The sequence below is a fragment of the Xyrauchen texanus genome, chromosome 8, assembly GCF_025860055.1.
Source record: "Xyrauchen texanus isolate HMW12.3.18 chromosome 8, RBS_HiC_50CHRs, whole genome shotgun sequence".
Classification (NCBI taxonomy): Eukaryota; Metazoa; Chordata; class Actinopteri; order Cypriniformes; family Catostomidae; genus Xyrauchen; species Xyrauchen texanus.
This window is the reverse complement of record NC_068283.1, coordinates 28,299,247-28,318,163: the sequence shown is the minus strand read 5'-3', so window position 1 is coordinate 28,318,163 and position 18,917 is coordinate 28,299,247. Positions and strand designations below refer to the sequence as shown.

The following is an 18,917-nucleotide window of genomic DNA, read 5'->3' as shown; positions in this document are numbered from 1 at the left end:
CCGGAGGTTGAATCCCTCCCGGCCAGGCCTAGTTCCCTCCTGGGATCTCTCGGTAGTCTTGGCAGGACTTCAGAGACCTCCCTTCGAGCTGCTTGAATCAATTGGACTCAGGGTCCTCTCTCTTAAGATGGCCCTGCTGATCGCGCTCGCCTCCATCAAGAGGGTCGGGGACCTGCAAGCGTTCTCTGTCAGCGAAACTTGCCTGGAGTTCGGTCCAGCAGATACGTCTGTGATCCTAAGACCACGACCGGGCTATGTGCCCAAGGTTCCTACCACACCATTCCGAGATCAGGTAGTGAACCTGCAAGCGCTGCCCCGGGAGGAGGCAGACCCAGCCCTTTCGTTGCTGTGTCCAGTGCGCGCCCTGCGCATTTACCTGGACTGCACACAGAGCACAAGACGCTCTGAGCAGCTCTTTGTCTGCTTTGGGGACGGCAGAAAGGGAATGCCGTCTCCAAACAGAGGCTCGCCCACTGGGTTGTCGACGCCATCACACTGGCTTATCACACCCAGGCCGTACCCCTACCCTTGCGGGTTCGAGCTCACTCAACAAGGGGTGTTGCGTCCTCGTGGGCACTGGCAAGGGCACCTCCCTAGCAGACATCTGTAGAGCCGCGGGTTGGGCAACACCCAACACCTTCGCGAGGGTTTACAACCTCCGCGTTGAGTCGGTTGCGTCTCGTGTTTTCTCAGGTCCGAGCCCGTGAGAACTTCGGTAACACGTGAGACCGACCGGCCGGGTGGATCGCTATGCCCAGCGCCCTTTCCTGACATCAAGGTAAAGTAGTCGCCTTCTTCCCAGGGCCCCACTCCGAGTTGGGACCCTGGTCGATTCCTCCCCAGCCCTCCATGTCCGCGGTTCAGCGGAGGAACTCGCCGACCCAAGCCACTGCGGGTACCCTGATGGCCACCCGTACTGGTATAGGGGCTCCACAGGTAAAATAAGAAGGCCTCCGGTTCGGACTCCCCTGTGTGTAATTCCACGGTTCTGTCCCCTTACGAGTGGACCCCGTGTCTCCCTTAGGCAGTTACAGCTGCCCGGTCGCCGTGCTGTAGCAACTCCCCTTTCGAGGCTGGATCTACCACCGCACCATACTTTCCACACGAGCCCTAAGACGGCCGTGTGACGTGTCTACCACTTTTCCTCCCCAAGAAAAAGGGCAGGTGTGGTCTCCGCAGGGTCTGGGTAAGACCCCCTTCCCTATATGCGTGTAAGGGCCCCGGCCGTGATTGCTCTATACGAGAAACATAGAGAGAAAAGAGGCCCAGCCAGGCTGGCCCGTTCCCATGTTGGCAAACATTGCCTTGTTCCCCTCCCAGGGTAACTAGAAGGATTCCGATGTTCTTATGGGGCATTGGGGAAGGGTACGTGCAGCCAGGTACAGACGATGCGCGGCACTGGATGAAATCCCTGCCCGCCTCTGTATCGGCGGTTCACATACACGGTTCAGCACATGGCAAGATTGGAATGGGTCCCCTAGTGTCGCTTCTCCGACACAACGTGGAGAGAGCGACAGAAGGGGAACGTTTGGTTACGTATTTAACCTCCGTTCCACGAGGGAGGGAATGACACGTTGTGTCTTTCCTCCGACATGTCGCTGAACCGAGCCACTGTTGTGGCCGGACCATTTCAGGCTCCTCAGAGAAAATCCTGAATGAACTCCCGTATTTGCCCCGCTTAAATACCCGTATGTCCGGGGGCGGGGTATGCAAATACTGACTGCCAACTCCCATTGGGAATATCGGAGCTCAAGAGAGACCCCTAGTGTCGCTTCTCCGACACAACGTATCGTTCCCTCCCTCGGGGAACGGAGGTTACATACGTAACCAAACATTTTCATTGGTTGTACAAACAGAAGTTCCTGCCCAAAACTCACACCATTGGTTTAGCCAATGTTGCTGTGACGGCCACATAGTGATGTTTTGATAGTGCCAAAGTGTTACACTTTTTGGTGAAATCAACCAACAAATTATGCAGCTGTCTGCATATTAAGTATATGAGAATTCATTTTAGCGTAAAAAAATTACACACATTACACACATCAGCTTTAAAATGCCACTGGTGTATATGCCATGACAAAGAAAGAATGAGAGTGTTTATTCGTTTTTGTGTGTATGTTTTCCTGTCCTTTTTGCAGATCCTAAGATTTACACTTTGACCCCTAATGGGCATCTGGACATGACACCTGCTCTAATGGCAAGGGGCCTGTACCCGCCTGAAAGGTTGAGCTTTGCCCTTGGTTCTCGCAAGAGCAGCGTGAGCTCCCTGGGCAGGGCTAGCCTTGAGCAGTCGACTCTGGTGAGCCACTTTACATGCCGCAGTCAACCTGCCATTCATTAGAGGATCTTGCTTTCCAAGAGGGCAGGGTGGCTATATCATACCACTCCAATGATTCAAAAACCTCTTTAAAAAGCACAAAGAACACAATAATTATCCATCAACTCTGCATGTATTAGCATTTAGCGAACCATTAATAAAACACTTACTCAACAGTCTAGCTCTCACTTTATTTGCATACACACAGAGGTTCATTGAGTAGGCACTCGAAAAGCTGAGAGCAGAGATAATTATTTTATTTTTACAATGGTTTAAATAATAAAAGTCTTTGTGAGGAGGTTGGTGTTCTGAATGGTAAGTGTGCTCTGTGTGTATCAGTGTCCAGGACGAGCCTCTTTGTACCACAATTGGGGTCAGCCTGCACGGCAAGGTGTATGGAGTCGCAGGTCAAGTTGGAACAGCCTGGGCCGGTCCTCCAGATGCCTGGGAATGGGAATGGGGGGAGGAGGGGGCAGTTTAAGGCTCCATAGCCCTCATTCCCACACTGCTGAGCAGGAGTCCCTGCTGTCACCTCCACCCCCTCCCCTGCATCCTCCTCTGCTCTCTAGAAGCTTTGTCCCACGCAGAGAAAGGCGGGCGCTCTCTCTGGAGCTTCCAGCGCTGCTGCAGGTACCCGGTCCGGCCCTACCTCCTCTGCATCCCCGCCAGCACAAGAAGAGCTTTTCTGGGGGGCTAGGAAGCGTTGGAGAGCACCAGGACTGTAATGGGAAGACACCCTCAGTACAGCCACAGATCATCAATGAAGTCTATCCTCAGGTCAACGCACGCAAGGACAGGGAGGATCTGGACGATGAGCTGGATTATGTAAGTTTCTAGTGAATCATTTGAGTGCATTCTGGAGTCCTGTGGTCCTTGAGTTGATTTTATATTACATCTAGAACCTAGAGGTAATCATTGATTATGCGTTTAAAGGGTTAGTTCAGCCAAAACTGATTTAAAAACCCTCTTGTCATTAGATACTCGATTGAGTTTCTCGCTTCAGTGGAATAGTGTCTCTTTACCATTCAAGTGAGAGGGTATGGTTTCAAGCTCCAAAAATGACAAAAAGCACCAAAAAAAAAACACAGTACAAACAGTCCAACGATTATACATTGTATTCCAAGTTTTCTTAAGTCATACAAGAGCTTTGAGTAAGAAACAGACAGACATTTAAAGGTATAGTTCACCCAAATTGTTCCCAACATTTATGACTTTCTTATTTCCAATGAACTCAAAAGTTTGGCAGAATGTTAGTCCCCATTCACTTTCCTTGTATGTAAAAGATGGAAGTGAATGGGGACTTTGGCAAAATTCAAAAAAAAAAAATTCACCAAAGAAAGTCATACAAGGTTGGAACAAATTGAGGAGGTGTATACAATGACAAAATTGCACTGCATCATTTTTGGGTGAACTATGCTTTTAAGTTGTGATGGCACTTTACGGTAGAGGTCTGCATTCCCGTGGAACCCGATTAGATTTCTTGCAGTGCTAAATTGATTCTGAGCTGAAGGCAGGAGCGAACAGTACTTCCAGTGAGTGGTGTGCAGCAGTGGGCGGTCAGAAAAGAGCCTGAAAAATCCGACATGGACATCTTTGTTATTAATTTATGAATGCAATAAATAAACTATAATTATTGTTTTATTATGCAATTAATTTATTGTTGATAACAATAAACAAAATACTACCTAAAAATGTGATCAAATTATTCAATATTTAGAGCAGGCTATACAGATAGTCAACGCAGTTTTAGAAGAATTGCAGAGTGTGGAAACAATGTGTCATCAAAGGATGTGAAACTCTGGAAAACATTCAATTTAATATAAAGGAGTGGTGGTGTCGTACTGGGCTGAAGCACTGGACTGGTAAGCAGAAGGTTGTCGGTTCGAATCCCCACAGCCAACACCATTGTGTCCTAGTGCAAGGCACTTAACTCCACGTTGCTCCGGGGGGATTGTCCCTGTAATAAGTGCACTGTAAGTTGCTTTGGATAAAAGTGTCTGCCAAATGCAAAAATGTAAATGTAGTATAAAGAAATCAGGCAAGTCACTTTGTGAACACTCGTTGTCTATTTAGCTTTTGCCCTATGTGGAAAACACATGCAGGCTTGCAGGAACAGGAGCCGTCAGAAAGAAAATCACTGTGGGCAGAAGGTGGGTGAACATGGTGAAAAATTCAGCAGGAGCATTCAGGTATGGGATTGAAACTTGCAGGATCTTCCGGGAGCAGGATGGAAATAACAGTCATGCACAAACCTATACTATACTGTGCTTTGTCATTTTTGGAGCTTAATGTCCTACTACTCATTGAATTTCATTCTATGGAAAATAGCTGTGTTAACTTTCTGTTTCTTTAGTGTTCAATGGAGGAAAGTACGTCATGCAGATTTAAACAACAGGAGGGTCAGTACAGTAAATTGTGTATACAGAATCTTTACTTTTTGGATGAATTATCCCTTTAAATGAAAATTTTAGTGGATTATTGAGAAATATTGAGGAGTTAGAATTGTTGCGTGCCAGTAAAACTTAACTTCTCTGCAGTGAAACAATCCACAAAACAATTAAATTCTCCCAATTAATATCTGTTGATGAGGAACACTAACAGATGGCAGTAGACTCTCAGTTTTGTTTTATTTACAGCCAGTCTCTTGTTTTGTAAGCAATTCAGAGTTACATTATGGCAGCTCCAAAGGGACCTGAATCATTGGAAAGCTCTGTTTCATAACAACTTCAACAATCAAATCCATTTCCTAAGAAAGTACTCCCACCCTGATTCATGCAGGATCTCATTTTGCAAACACATGTCTGTACAATGCTACCAGATCATAAACATATATACAGAATACAACTTTTTCTGTTGGCAGAGCCTGTGTTTTCGCATCCAGAAGATGATGGAGGTGTACAGACCAGACTGGTGTGAGACCAGGGAAGACTGGTCCGTCTTCCTCTTCTCTCCTCAGAACAAGTCAGTCCTTTCACTAGTCTTTTAGCCATCAATACATTGCAATCATTACAAACAGAGCTGTGGAAATTTGTTTCACCTATTGACCTTTTTTACACAATTATATATTACAGTGGTTAACTGGCAGGTTGTAATCCAAATATGGGTTGCAGGTCTGTCCTGATATGGTCATAGACAGCAGGGGAAAAAAATTGTAAATGCAAAAAATAAAATGCAACCATATAGTCAAATATAGGTAAGATAATACAAATAAACTGACTCATCATTTTTATAAATGCAGCTGACAGTGCTTATCGTACCTTTTGTTATTGACATCAAAGACTGTGCATCCAATCAAACTCGTATGGTATTTTGAAGCAAAGTTACTTGGTAACCTAGCCAAATTAGGCAGATGCAAACAAGGACAGGTGGGTGTGACATACCCACATCCTCGAAAACCATGAACAACACTACACAAGGTAAAATAAAATATGTCTAGATTACATTAAATTTAAAGTGAGGACAATATTTATATATTTGTTTGTGCTGCAAATAACTGCTGAGAGCATAAAACTATTGAAATTCAAGAGCATATTGTACATTGCATATTGTTGGCCCTATGCAGTTTATTTGCTAAATGGTAATTAATAAATTTGTTTGTAATTAATACATTAAAATATTAGATTTTTAAGGACATTTATGTTTACTTTTATACAATAAACAATTTTAGCACTGTGTAGGGTCATTAGTACATGTCTAATGTAATATCTTGTCTTGTAGCTTAACCATAAAAATCACAAATTTGCTAAGTCAAATATTAGGCAAAATTTGAGAGTGCATCTGGAAAATGTCTTTTACTCATAGAGCCTGACCTCATTAAAACACAAAACAGATTAGTAGTCACGCTATGCCCAACAACAGACTGAAATAAAGGAGGTAAATTGAAACTTATGACACAGATTGCTTCCCATAGTGGTACTGATCAAATCTGTGAGTGACAGAGGAAGATATACCCACACACCTCTCCTTCTTTCTTGATGGTAACTCCGCCAGCAGTTATTCTGCTATCCCTGCCTAATCAATAGCACTGATGGACTGCCAGTTCTTCCGAGAGTGGCTTGATTAGGATATTGATCGGTGTCAGTGAGATAGGAGACGATTATTCCCACCCTCTGCGTGTCAGTCTGCTTTTTCTACTATCGTTGCTGTGAGGAATAAATGAGCTGTCTAGTCTTTGTATGTCCAGTTAAAATTTGTGTTGCAAGAAACAAAATGGATATTTACTGTCACTTTCTTAGTCTCTGCTTCCTAGTTCTGTCAGTCTGTCTCTATATACTGTATCTTTTTCAGATTCAGGTTGCTGTGCCAGTCCATTATAGCTCATAAACTGTTTGACTATGTGGTGTTGGCCTTCATCTTCTCAAACTGCATCACTGTGGCTTTGGAGAGACCTAAGATCCTTCAGGGTAGCCTGGTAAGACTGAAGCCTTTACTGAATGGGCATTTTATTCATATTTTAAAAGGAATAATTTACCCACAAATGAAAATTATGTAATAATTTACATATCCTCTACTGGTTTTTTCTTCTATAAATTAAACACAAAAGTAGGCATTTTTGAAGATTTTACAAAGATTTTTCTTTACAAAATAATCAATAGTTACCACATCTGTCAAGCTTCAGAAAGAACTTAAAAACACATTTAAAGTAGTACATACTTGCACTGTATTCCAAGTATTCTGAAGCCAAATCATAGACTTTTGTGAGTAACATACTGAAATGTAAATTTTTATCCACTGATAATCTTCTCATCTAAAGCTCACATTCATGTCCTGAGAAAAAAATTAGTATTTGTCCTTTTTGGAGCTTGACATGCATGGTCAATATGGCGTATCATTCTTTTATGGAAAGAACGGTATAAAAGTTATTTTTAAACGTTTACCGTTTCTGTACAGGAGAATGATATAAGGGTGAGTAAATAATGGCAGAATGCAACTATTGGCATTGGCATTTTTGGCTGAACTAAATCCTTATACTTGTGTTGTAGTATTCTTCTCTTTCAATAATTCTAGTCTATATTTATTTTTTTTCTCTACCTTTATCTTCTCTTTCTGCAGGAGAGGCTTTTCCTCACCGTGTCCAATTACATTTTTACAGCCATATTTGTGGGGGAGATGACACTCAAGGTAAATATATACATTCACAGCATGCCACATTGAGCTGATTTCAGGGCTGCCATGTCAAGATTTTTCTCACCCTACGTGTGATGCTGTACCTCTGACCTGTATTGAGGAATAAACAGAAAATTAGCAATATAGTAATTATTTTGTCTACGGTTTAAAAAACTTTGCTGTGTCTGTGACAATATTTATGTCTGTTAATAATTCTTTAAAGCTTTTTCTGTTTCTAACGTGTATTTTAATAGCATCAATTCTTAATAAGTCTGCTGTAATCCATTCAGTTATGCATGAAATACACTGGGTTTAAAAAATCCGACATCACATTGAAATTCCAGGGTTCAAAATCTTAAAATTGAATCCTGGAAATAAATATGTATATACATGTATATACAGTATATATATTGCATCTCTAATCCATCTCTCATTCCATCATCTCGCTCCCTTGCTGTGTCTCATTTTCACTCTTACTTTCACTTCTGGACCTCTTGAGGGTGGGGGATTAGGTTTGCTGGATCTCTCATGATGAGCAATTAAGCAATAATATTAATTAGAGCCAGTTTCCCCTTTCAGACACAGCTTGGCCAATGTATTCATCTGCGAGCACTTGGCACATGTAGGTCATCAATTATGTAAACTAATCAATTATTAACCAATGGAACAAATGGGGGATAGACCTGTCACAAGTGGCACTGCATGCCTGTAGGCCCAGGCTGCTGTGCTCAAGTGTCTGTGTTTATGTGTGTAAGTGATGATGCCAACTGGCCTCCAATTTACCTATCCTCTTCAGAGATTTGCTCAACTCATCATAAACATCCCACCTGTCTTTCCTCATACATCCAAGATTTGGTAATCTGTATCTTGTATAGTTATACAAGAATTAAAAAAATTCCAGTCAATATTTAACAGATGATGCAAATGTCCTTTACTGTGGAAATTTTTTAAACATGTTGGTGCAGTGGGAGACATAAGTCAAACTATAATTCCAGCTTTCTTTCGGTAACCAGCATGTCAACAATTACAATTTAAATCCTTGAGGAGAGAGGTTCTGCAGCTGGTGCAGAAATATACCTACTAGAAATAAACCAGTATTACGTAGCCTGAGGGACAAAGATTTTACTGTCCCCAACTAGTCTCCACTAATAGTACTTGAGCAAGCAGATCTGCTCTCACTCAAACGTCATCTTTTAAAATTGCTAGTGTAAGTGTCGAATTACTGAACAACCCTGGTATGCATTCCTGATTCATTATTGTCTTTATGGCCAATATTGTTAAGAGAATGCAGGCTGATCAAGCTGAAATTGATCCTAAGAAAGAGCAGACATGGGTTACGATGAGGTAACTCAATTACTAAGCACACAGCGTAATCTCTGTTTTCTTACTCTCTGTGCTCTTCACATTTTTAGATCTCAGTCAATGCTAATGTCAGGCTGTGTGTGTGTGCTTGTTCCTTTCCTGTCACTTTTCTTGTTAATGCCACAAGCATCTGCCTCGAAGGCCTAAGGCTCGGGTCACCTTGGAGCTATTTTGCGTTTTCTTCACATTTCCTGCATTTTACTCATTTTACTCCACTATGTTTAAAAAATCTCATGTATTAAAAGTCTCCACGGTAGACTTCACAGCCATCAGCAGTTCCCATGTAGGGATAGTTCACCCAAAAATGATTATAATAATAAAAAAAATACAAAACTGTCATGATTCACTCACCCTCATGTTGTTCCAAACCCATATGTCTTTCTTTCTTTTGCAGAACAGAAAAGAAGACATTTTAATGAATTTGGAGTTGGTATTTCAATACAAGAGCAATAGATAGTGATTCGCTTTTAAGCTTTAAAAAGGACACAAAAGTAAAGTAAAAGTCAATGTGACTCATGCATCATATTCCAAGTTTTCTAAAGACATATGACAGGTTTTGATTAAAAAAAAAATGTAGGACATTTTTTGTTACAATTTTGACGTCCATTGTACTGTTATGAGCGCTATGAGAGTAGCTCATTCACAGTGATGTGCATGTTTGTGAGGTTTAGATTCTGTGTAAATTATTTACCATTTGTATGTAAGTGTTATGTTCATGTTAATTAGATTTCACAATGATCAAGTCTGTAATAATACAAATTTATAATACAGGTGAAACTCGAAAAATTAGAATATCGTGCAAAAGTTCATTAATTTCAATAATTCAACTTAAAAGGTGAAACTAATATATTATTTAGACTCATTACAAGCAAAGTAAGATATTTCAAGCCTTTATTTGATATAATTTTGATGATTATGGCTTACAGCTTATGAAAACCCCAAATTCAGAATCTCAGAAAATTAGAATATTGTGAAAAGGTTCAGTATTGTAGGCTCAAAGTGTCACACTCTAATCAGCTAATTAATCAAAACACCTGCAAAGGGTTCCTGAGCCTTTAAATGGTCTCTCAGTCTGGTTCAGTTGAATTCACATTCATGGGGAAGACTGCTGACCTGACAGTTGTGCAGAAAACCATCATTGACACCCTCCACAAGGAGGGAAAGCCTCAAAAGGTAATTGCAAAAGAAGTTGGATGTTCTCAAAGTGCTGTATCAAAGCACATTAATTGAAAGTTAAGTGGAAGGGAAAAGTGTGGAAGAAAAAGGTGCACAAGCAGCAGGGATGACCATAGCCTGGAGAGGATTGTCAGGAAAAGGCCATTCAAATGTGTGGGGAGCTTCACAAGGAGTGGACTGAGGCTGGAGTTACTGCATCAAGAGCCACCACACACAGACGGGTCCTGGACATGGGCTTCAAATGTCAAACGTCTTACCTGGGCTAAAGAAAATAGAACTGGTCTGTTGCTCAGTGGTCCAAAGTCCTCTTTTCTGATGAGAGCAAATTTTGCATCTCATTTGGAAACCAAGGTCCCAGAGTCTGGAGGAAGAATGGAGAGGCACACAATCCAAGATGCTTGAAGTCCAGTGTGAAGTTTCCACAGTCTGTGTTGGTTTGGGGAGCCATGTCATCGGCTAGTGTTGGTCCACTGTGCTTTATTAAGTCCAGAGTCAACGCAGCCGTCTACCGGGACATTTTAGAGCACTTCATGCTTCCTTCAGCAGACAAGCTTTATGGAGATGCTGACTTCATTTTCCAGCAGGACTTGGCACCTGCCCACACTGCCAAAAGTACCAAAACCTGGTTCAATGACCATGGTATTACTGTACTTGATTGGCCAGCAAACTCGCCTGACCTGAACCCCATAGAGAATCTATGGGGCATTGCCAAGAGAAAGATGAGAGACATGAGACCAAACAATGCAGAAGAGCTGAAGGCCTATTGACGCATCTTGGTCTTCCATAACACCTCAGCAGTGCCACAGGCTGATAGCATCCATGCCACGCCGCATTGAGGCAGTAATTAATGCAAAAGGGGCCCAAACCAAGTACTGAGTACATATGTATGATTATACTTTTCAGAGGGCCGACATTTCTGTATTTAAAATCCTTTTTTTTATTGATTTCATGTAATATTCTAATTTTCTGAGATTCTGAATTTGGGGTTTTCATAAGCTGTAAGCCATAATCATCAAAATTATATCAAATAAAGGCTTGAAATATCTTACTTTGCTTGTAATGAGTCTATATAATATATTAGTTTCACCTTTTAAGTTGAATTACTGAAATTAATGAACTTTTGCACGATATTCTAATTTTTCGAGTTTCACCTGTAATATCAATAGCCCACTACTGATGAACAGGCCCAGACAAAATCTGTAGACTTTTTATTTTATTTTCTGAGCAGATTTTGAAGGAAATTCTGCAGAATGGATGTAAACATATTTACATTTATTATTAAACATTTAATTATATTACTTATTAAATGGAGCTGAAAGTACTACATACTTGTTTGTAGCTGAAAGTTTGCTAAGTTTTCTGCAGAGTTCTGCACGCACTGATTCCGTCTGGGTCTGCCGAGAACTAGTTTAGAATTTAAGGCCATTATTAAAGCAAATGCTCTATGTAGTAACCCAGAAATCATGTTGTTTTCTATATAGTTTAGTTGTGCTTCAGTTGTGTCACTCAGCAGAAAGCTGTCAACGTGAGCCTACTGTGGCTGTAGCTACACTTACACATGTCTACAGGTGCAGTGTGAAACAGTCCTAACTTTGCTGCCTGTTACTCTTTCGGTTGCAATCTCTTTCTAGGTGGTGTCCATGGGTTTATATCTAGGGGAGCAGGCATACTTGCGCAGTAGCTGGAACATTCTGGATGGTTTTTTGGTGTTTGTGTCTTTGATTGACATTGTCGTGTCGATGGCGGGTGGGGCTAAGATCCTAGGGGTGCTCAGGGTTCTCAGGCTGCTTCGCACACTGCGCCCCCTCAGGTACAGATCAGCAATTGCACACATGCATGCGGTGTCATCCAACATATACCAGCTTTATAAAAGTCCAGATGCTTTTCGGCTCCCATTTGAAGCTCTCATTGGATTGGATGGAGTAAGAGCATCACATTTTCTTTTCTTCTGACAGGGTTATCAGTCGAGCTCCCGGCCTCAAGCTGGTCGTGGAGACTTTGATCACCTCTCTGAAGCCTATAGGAAACATAGTTCTCATCTGCTGTGCCTTTTTCATCATCTTTGGCATCCTGGGAGTCCAGGTACAGCACAAAGGCCCTCATGCCTTTTTGGTTTTCAGTTGTTTAATAGGTTTAATGGGTTATGTGTTGCTTAACCTCAATATCACACCAAAATCTGGTGTGCTGCCTAGAGTGGTAGCATTTTAAGGCTTCATAGGCACACTCCAGAATCCGAAAGCTGTTGAAAGTCAGCTCAGTAGGTTATAGAACAGAATGTCTTTCTTTTACCCCATTCCTTTCTGTTTCTTTATTGTTTTGTGTTCCTTAATATTGGTTCTTCTTCCTCCTTTTGTGCGGTATCTTGTTCTTTCTTTATAGAGAAATGTTTTCTTATTCTCTCCTGGTGTTGTTTCATAACAGCTTTATTCTTCCAAATATCCCACAGTGCACTGACAGTTTTATTAAGGAGATGCTTGAGACGTGTGGCTCTAAATGTCATGAAGTGTGTACTGTATATTTTGCCTCAACAGCTTTTCAAAGGGAAGTTCTATTACTGCCTGGGCCTGGATGTCAAAAACATCACCAACAAGTCTGACTGCCTCTTGGCCAATTACAAGTGGATCCATCACAAGTACAACTTTGACAACTTGGGGCAGGTTAGTTTGCTCTCTGACTGTGCCTGTAATATCTTGAAGACCCATCCTATTACATGATTCACAAAATATGAAATACTCTGTTTGAATGTTTGTTTTGAAATACCTTTATTTATATACCTGTACATGTTTATTTGTGTTCGTGTTTATATCAAAATTACCCTTCATGGATCTTCGAATCACATGTGGTCTTCTATCTGCGGATGTCCTTGCACCTTGTTTGTCTTTGTTCACCCCAAATCTATCTTTGTTTGTCCCTCTGTATGTGCTTGTATGCACTTGTGTGCATATCTATGCGTGTGTATTTTTTTTACAGGCTCTGATGTCCCTGTTTGTATTGGCTTCGAAGGATGGCTGGGTCAATATCATGTATCATGGTCTGGATTCTGTGGGAGTGGACCAGCAAGTAAGTCCCCTTCAGTACCATGTCTGCTGCTTTTTCAATCCTGACATTAATACTAATCCCTACTAACACTGAAACTAACATTTATCCCAGTTTGGATACTTCTAGTTAGCAGGAAAGTATGTACTAAGCTTATGATGGTGAATTGGTCAATATTAATCCAACGAAGTATGCAAAGATACATTTAAAATCTACCAGAAATAGTGCACCATTTGATGTTTCACTTTGTAAATGGGTGTGCTGGGGAGGGGGGTCTTTCAAGCTGCATTTACACAGATATTTTAGTGCACACATTGTGGCATAAATGTATTTACACCAAAAAATTATACCATGTATCACACGTTCAGAAGTTGATAGCTGAATCTCGTGCAACAGGATGCTGATAGCGTAGTTGAATACACAGAGCAAGAGGTAGATTGTGTAGGCACAAGACTGAAGTGCCAGTGCAAAAGCAAAGTGTGGCAGGGCAGAGGGTGGGGCCGGGTCGTGATCCTACGCACCCGGTCCCGTATTAGGCTAATCAAGCCTCTGAGGTTTAAAGGCCGACGGCAGAGTATCATGCGGGAGAGAGAGATCATTAGAGGACATGTCCGTCATGTGTGTGTTTATGTTGTCTTTTAAGTTTCTCATTAAAATATTATTTATATTAAAAAGCCGGTTCTCGCCTCCTCCTTTCCATTGAATACCTTTAAATACCAGTTAAAAGTTATTAGAACCTTGATACAGAATATCTAACCAATCACTGCACTGACAACTTGTATCTGATTCGCTCCCGTCGCTTATGACAGAACAGCTTACCAGTGACTCTTTTTCAGTAAACGACTTGTATACAAAAATTTAGAAACAGCGAAAGTCTGACTATCTCTTTAAAAACAACCAACCGTTCTCACAACCATGCATTGTTACAATTCATAAAAAGTTACCTGCTAACTGGTGGGTAATGCTGTTTCATGTACTCGCCAACAACAATTTTACTCACATTTGGCGCTTGCGAGTGTTAATTTTGGACCCTGCGTACTACCATTCAGGACCCAACTAATCTTGCGTACTTAAAAGGACAAAGAGAATGAGATTTGTGATTCAGCCGTGACCAGGGTTGGGAGGGTTACTTTTGAAATGTATTCCAGTACAGATTACAGAATACATGCTCTAAAATGTAATTTTTTATGTATTCCGTTAGATTACTCAAGATCAGTAACGTATTCTAAATACTTTGGATTACTTCTTCAGCACTGGTAGATTTATTCAGTTGTTTTGACTATAAAAACTGCCAATACAGTAACACAAAATACACATGTTAAAAATACATTCACTGAAAAACCTAAATATCTTATGCAGTGTTGTATTCTAAAACAAGATAAATCAAACTGATATTGTTGTAAGGATTTTTAGATATTTTTACAGGAAAACAATACAAAAAATATTATCAAGAATATGATTTTTGCCCCAATATCAAAGGTCTTACTAAAAAATAAATTATGATCCAACGTGAATTGTCTTGCCTGGTAACATGTACATGTAAAATGGTTAGAAATAACATTTTAGCTTAGCGTAAAGCTGACAATTTACACTGTTTAATTCTATTTCTTCTGCTCCAAATGTACTTATCTGTCACTTGCATGAATGTAACGTAACTCATCATAAGTAAGTGTTTCACTGCTGTTAAAAAGCACTTTGGATCACATCATTTATATATTTAAATGTTTTCTATCTGAAAGGACTAAATATTAAATTAAACAAATGACAATAAAATGCAAAGTAATCTCTTCAGTAATCAAAATACTTCTTGAATGTAACTGTATTCTAAATACCAATGATTTAAATTGAAACTGTTGTGGAATACAGTTACTTATATTTGTATTTTAAATACGTATTCCTGTTGCATGTATTCCGTTACTCCCCAACACTGGCCATGACGCAGCCAAAATTATATTATTTTTCAAATAATGTATTTTCATATGTATTAAAGAGTTTAAAGGTCTCTGAATTAAAGAAAATTATCTTTGTTTTTATTTATTTTATTTATTTATCTTTAAGGAATACTTATTCACCAGTGCATATTTAATCGAGAATACAAACAATCAGCTGAATACTCATGAATACTAACTTTTTGGCTTAGGAGCTGAAAAACAATGACTTTAAAGAATCCTAGATTGTAAACGCTGTTAGCAACCAGCACATAATGTTTATTTGTCACTATGTAGACACCAAATATGCCCTTTGTATCTGGTAACCCAACTGCTTTCAATAAGAAAACTGTGGCTACAATACACTGGCACTAAGGCCATCTAAATGTTTATTATCATGAAACAAATCACTTACAATATCTAGATAATTTTGATAGCCAAAATTTGTCAATGCCTGTTATTCTGTATGGCCATTTTTTGAAGTAATATGGGTAACATATTGATTACACCATGTTATGTGATGAAGAGAATCATTTTCAACATTATAAATACACTGTGGGGTACTATAGGGATGTGCAGTGTTCTTGCCAATGTTACCATTTTTGACACCTTTGGAGTGAGATCCTGTTGCTTTCGTATAAACCTTTTGTCCCATTTTCTTTTTGTCTCTTCATTCATCAGCCCATAACCAATAACAACCCCTGGATGCTGCTGTACTTCATCTCCTTTCTCCTGATCGTTAGTTTTTTCGTGCTGAACATGTTTGTGGGTGTGGTGGTGGAGAACTTCCACAAGTGCCGACAACACCAGGAAGTAGAAGAGGCCAAGAGGAGGGAGGAGAAGAGATTGAGGCGCATGGAGAAGAAAAGACGGAGTAAGAATGAGAAAAAGAGATGGGAAGAGGGAGGGAGGAAGGAAGGGGGAAGAATGAGTGCAGTAACAGTAAATAAAAAGAGATGATTTGATTTGCACATGATTTGCTGAACAACCAGTTTAATTCTCCACAAACTTGTGTTAGCCAAATGGAGTGGCCACAAAGGTGTGTACTGTGATGCATCTTTCCTCTCGTTTATGGATATGAGAAGCCTTTTATCATACATAAAACTATGATGTACACTACATGACCCAAAGTATGTGAACAACGGCATCTAATTAACAGATCTGGCTATTTTAGCTACATCCATTTCTAAGGAGTCGTTGCACTAGTCACTGCACAGAGGAAAGCAAGATCAATCCTGGCACCTGAAAGTGTTTGGTCAATGGTGGTCGACCTTGGCCAGCATCCGAAATGTCCGTATGAGGTTGCCATTACCTCCTTGAGGTCCGTATGAGGTCACCATCAGCAAGAAATGTCATAATGATTGAGATTACTGTCCCATGGGAAGAGGGAATGGAGGCAGTTTATGAGAGGACAAAGCTAAAATATGCTAATCTGTGCTGGGAAAATGGACGGAGGGCTGCAACTTACCCTGTGGAGGTCAGGATTTATTGCGAGATCAATGCAGCATCTGTTGAAAAACATTTTTATCCTTGGATCAGCAGTGAATAAGTCTAGAGGAAGCTGAGAAAGGGAGCTTCTGGTTATGCTTAAGAAGGAAGGGCTAAAAGTGGGGTGTGCAGAAGTGTGAAACTAGGAATAGAGAATATTTGTAATATGGTATTATGTGGGTGTGGAAAGGGGTGGGAAGGAATTATTTCCGCTGACCCACTTGGTCCTTATGAGGACATTTGTGTGTAGTCTTCATGTATCCACATACTTTTGGCCATGTAGTGTATTTGTTGTCAAAAGAGGTGTATTTACTCATTCTAAACCGAAGTACTAATTTCTCTTAGAGGCCCAGAAGTTGCCCTACTATGCCAGTTACAGTCATGTGCGACTGATGATTCACACCCTGTGCACCAGTCACTACCTGGACATCTTCATCACCTTCATCATCTGTGTGAATGTTGTGACTATGTCACTGGAGCACTACAGCCAACCTCATGTAAGATAAAACATAAAACACACAGCATTACATAACTGTGTGTGACTTTCATGTCTTCATTTATTAGGTTTTTCCTGAACATTAATAGAATACATTATATAATTTTATTACTAATGTGTAAATGACTGGTTCTGCTCATTGTTAAGAACCTGAGGCAAAAGTCTTGGTTTAATAAGTCACATCTCTCTTGTTATTTTCCTCTGTCTCTCTGTGTTCTCTTCGTCTGTATCTTGTCTTCCCCTAGTCTCTGGAGATTGCTCTCAAGTACTGTAATTATTTCTTCACCAGCACCTTTGTGCTGGAGGCTGTCCTTAAGCTCATCGCATTCGGCTTCCGACGTTTCTTCAAAGACAGGTATTCTTTCATTCACTCTCCTCTCCTCTCTTCTTCTCTCCTCTCCTTTCCTTTTCTCATGCGTCCTCTCCTTACATCTCCTCTCCTCTTCTCATGTCTCCTATCTTCTCCTCACCTCCCTTCTCCTTCCCTTTCATTTTCTCAAATCTCTTCTCACTCTTCCTCATCTCCTCTCATTCCCTTTCCTTTTCTTAAATCTCTTCTCACTTGCCCTCATGTGTCCTCTCCTCTCTTCCCTTTACCTCTTCTCATGTCTCCTCCTCATGTCTCCTTTCCTCCCCTCTCCTCACATCTCCTCTCCTACTCAGGTGGCAATTCCACCTGACCTAATCTTGGCAAAATGTTGCTTCTACTCTTGCATTTATGACTGCGGATATAAATGAAATTAGCCCTGCATGGTGTTAATAGAACAAAGTGCACCTGATTGCAGTGAGAGTGAGAAAGCAAGAGATAGGGAGAGAGAATGAGAGAGAACAATTATTTGTATCAGGTGTTTAATGAAATCTCTTTCCTTTGTCTGTTTCCCTAATAGAACTCCTCCTCCTCATTAGCCAGACTACAAAATCTCCACCTTGTCATAAAGTAATACTGACATGCATCAACATGCAACGAGAGAGTAGATGTTGTTCTGGGAGTAAACATCCTGGCACATTGTAGCTTTATGAGAATATATGGCATCGTACCATTTTAAAGATGAAAAATAAGCCTTTTCCCACTGCACTGCACTTTGTCTTTTTTATTCATGCATATTCAGGCCTGACACCAGAAAGCTTTCAACAAGCCATTATTTATTGTTTTAGCTCGCTGTGCCTCTTAACTAGGTCACAATTACAAGTGTTGGATGGCAGAAGCGTGTGTGCAGACAGGTGTGCTGTGGCAAGTTCCAACACTGCAGATGTGGGTGACTGTGATTTGTGCTATGGTGCAAAAGCAAGCAATATTCATCCTGCATTAGTAAATGAGGTCACTTGTGCTGGAGTGGGTCCTTAATTCTCTTTAATTGGGTGCTATTAAGTGGTCCCTAGCAACATTCCATATCCCAAGCTGCCTGTTTGACCAGAACAAGCTTTAAATGTTAGCTTAAATTCTCTCAAGCCACCTCTCTTGAGGAATAAATGACCAGAGCAGAGTGAAAACTAAAGGAAAAGGTTGGATTTTAAGCGCACAACTGAGCAAATCTCTTCCTTGTGTGTGTAGGTGGAACCAGCTGGATTTGGCTATAGTTATGCTGTCAGTCATGGGCATCATTCTGGAGGAGATTGAGATCAGTGCATCTCTTCCAATCAACCCCACTATCATACGCATCATGAGAGTCCTGCGCATCGCCCGTGGTTAGTCACCTTTAAACCTTACTCACCATTTGCAAAAAACACACATCCATTCTAGCATAATCTTGAGAATATAGCCAGTGGTTATTCTCACATACCACAGCCATTGCTCTCCTGTCTTTTATTATCTTTTCCTTTTTTTCCCCAAGGACAGATTTTATTTAGTGGAAAGTAGAGGGGGGACAGAAAATTATGGGTGGAGCAAGTGGCAACAGAACTGGTAAACATTGCGAGCCAGAACTTGTGAAATTAACGTGTTGATGCAAATACACTAACCCCTAAACCTCGCTTAAAACACCTGCCTTTTATCATAATAAACAACCAA

The 18,917-nt window shown here is 40.7% G+C and overlaps 1 protein-coding gene across 1 annotated transcript in view; it reads left to right on the top strand.

The window, feature by feature from the left end:
* The window catches only part of LOC127647520 (voltage-dependent T-type calcium channel subunit alpha-1I-like), a 175,558-nt gene that overhangs the window by 96,823 nt on the left and 59,818 nt on the right, over positions 1-18,917 (top strand). Inside the window, exons 14-26 of the mRNA XM_052131796.1 lie at positions 2,139-2,299; positions 2,657-3,142; positions 5,178-5,278; positions 6,605-6,728; positions 7,370-7,438; positions 11,593-11,771; positions 11,917-12,043; positions 12,493-12,618; positions 12,932-13,021; positions 15,607-15,799; positions 16,759-16,910; positions 17,155-17,264; positions 18,462-18,595. Of these exons, the coding sequence (XP_051987756.1) occupies positions 2,139-2,299; positions 2,657-3,142; positions 5,178-5,278; positions 6,605-6,728; positions 7,370-7,438; positions 11,593-11,771; positions 11,917-12,043; positions 12,493-12,618; positions 12,932-13,021; positions 15,607-15,799; positions 16,759-16,910; positions 17,155-17,264; positions 18,462-18,595 (2,052 nt within the window). The remainder of the gene's footprint in view (positions 1-2,138; positions 2,300-2,656; positions 3,143-5,177; positions 5,279-6,604; positions 6,729-7,369; positions 7,439-11,592; positions 11,772-11,916; positions 12,044-12,492; positions 12,619-12,931; positions 13,022-15,606; positions 15,800-16,758; positions 16,911-17,154; positions 17,265-18,461; positions 18,596-18,917) is intronic.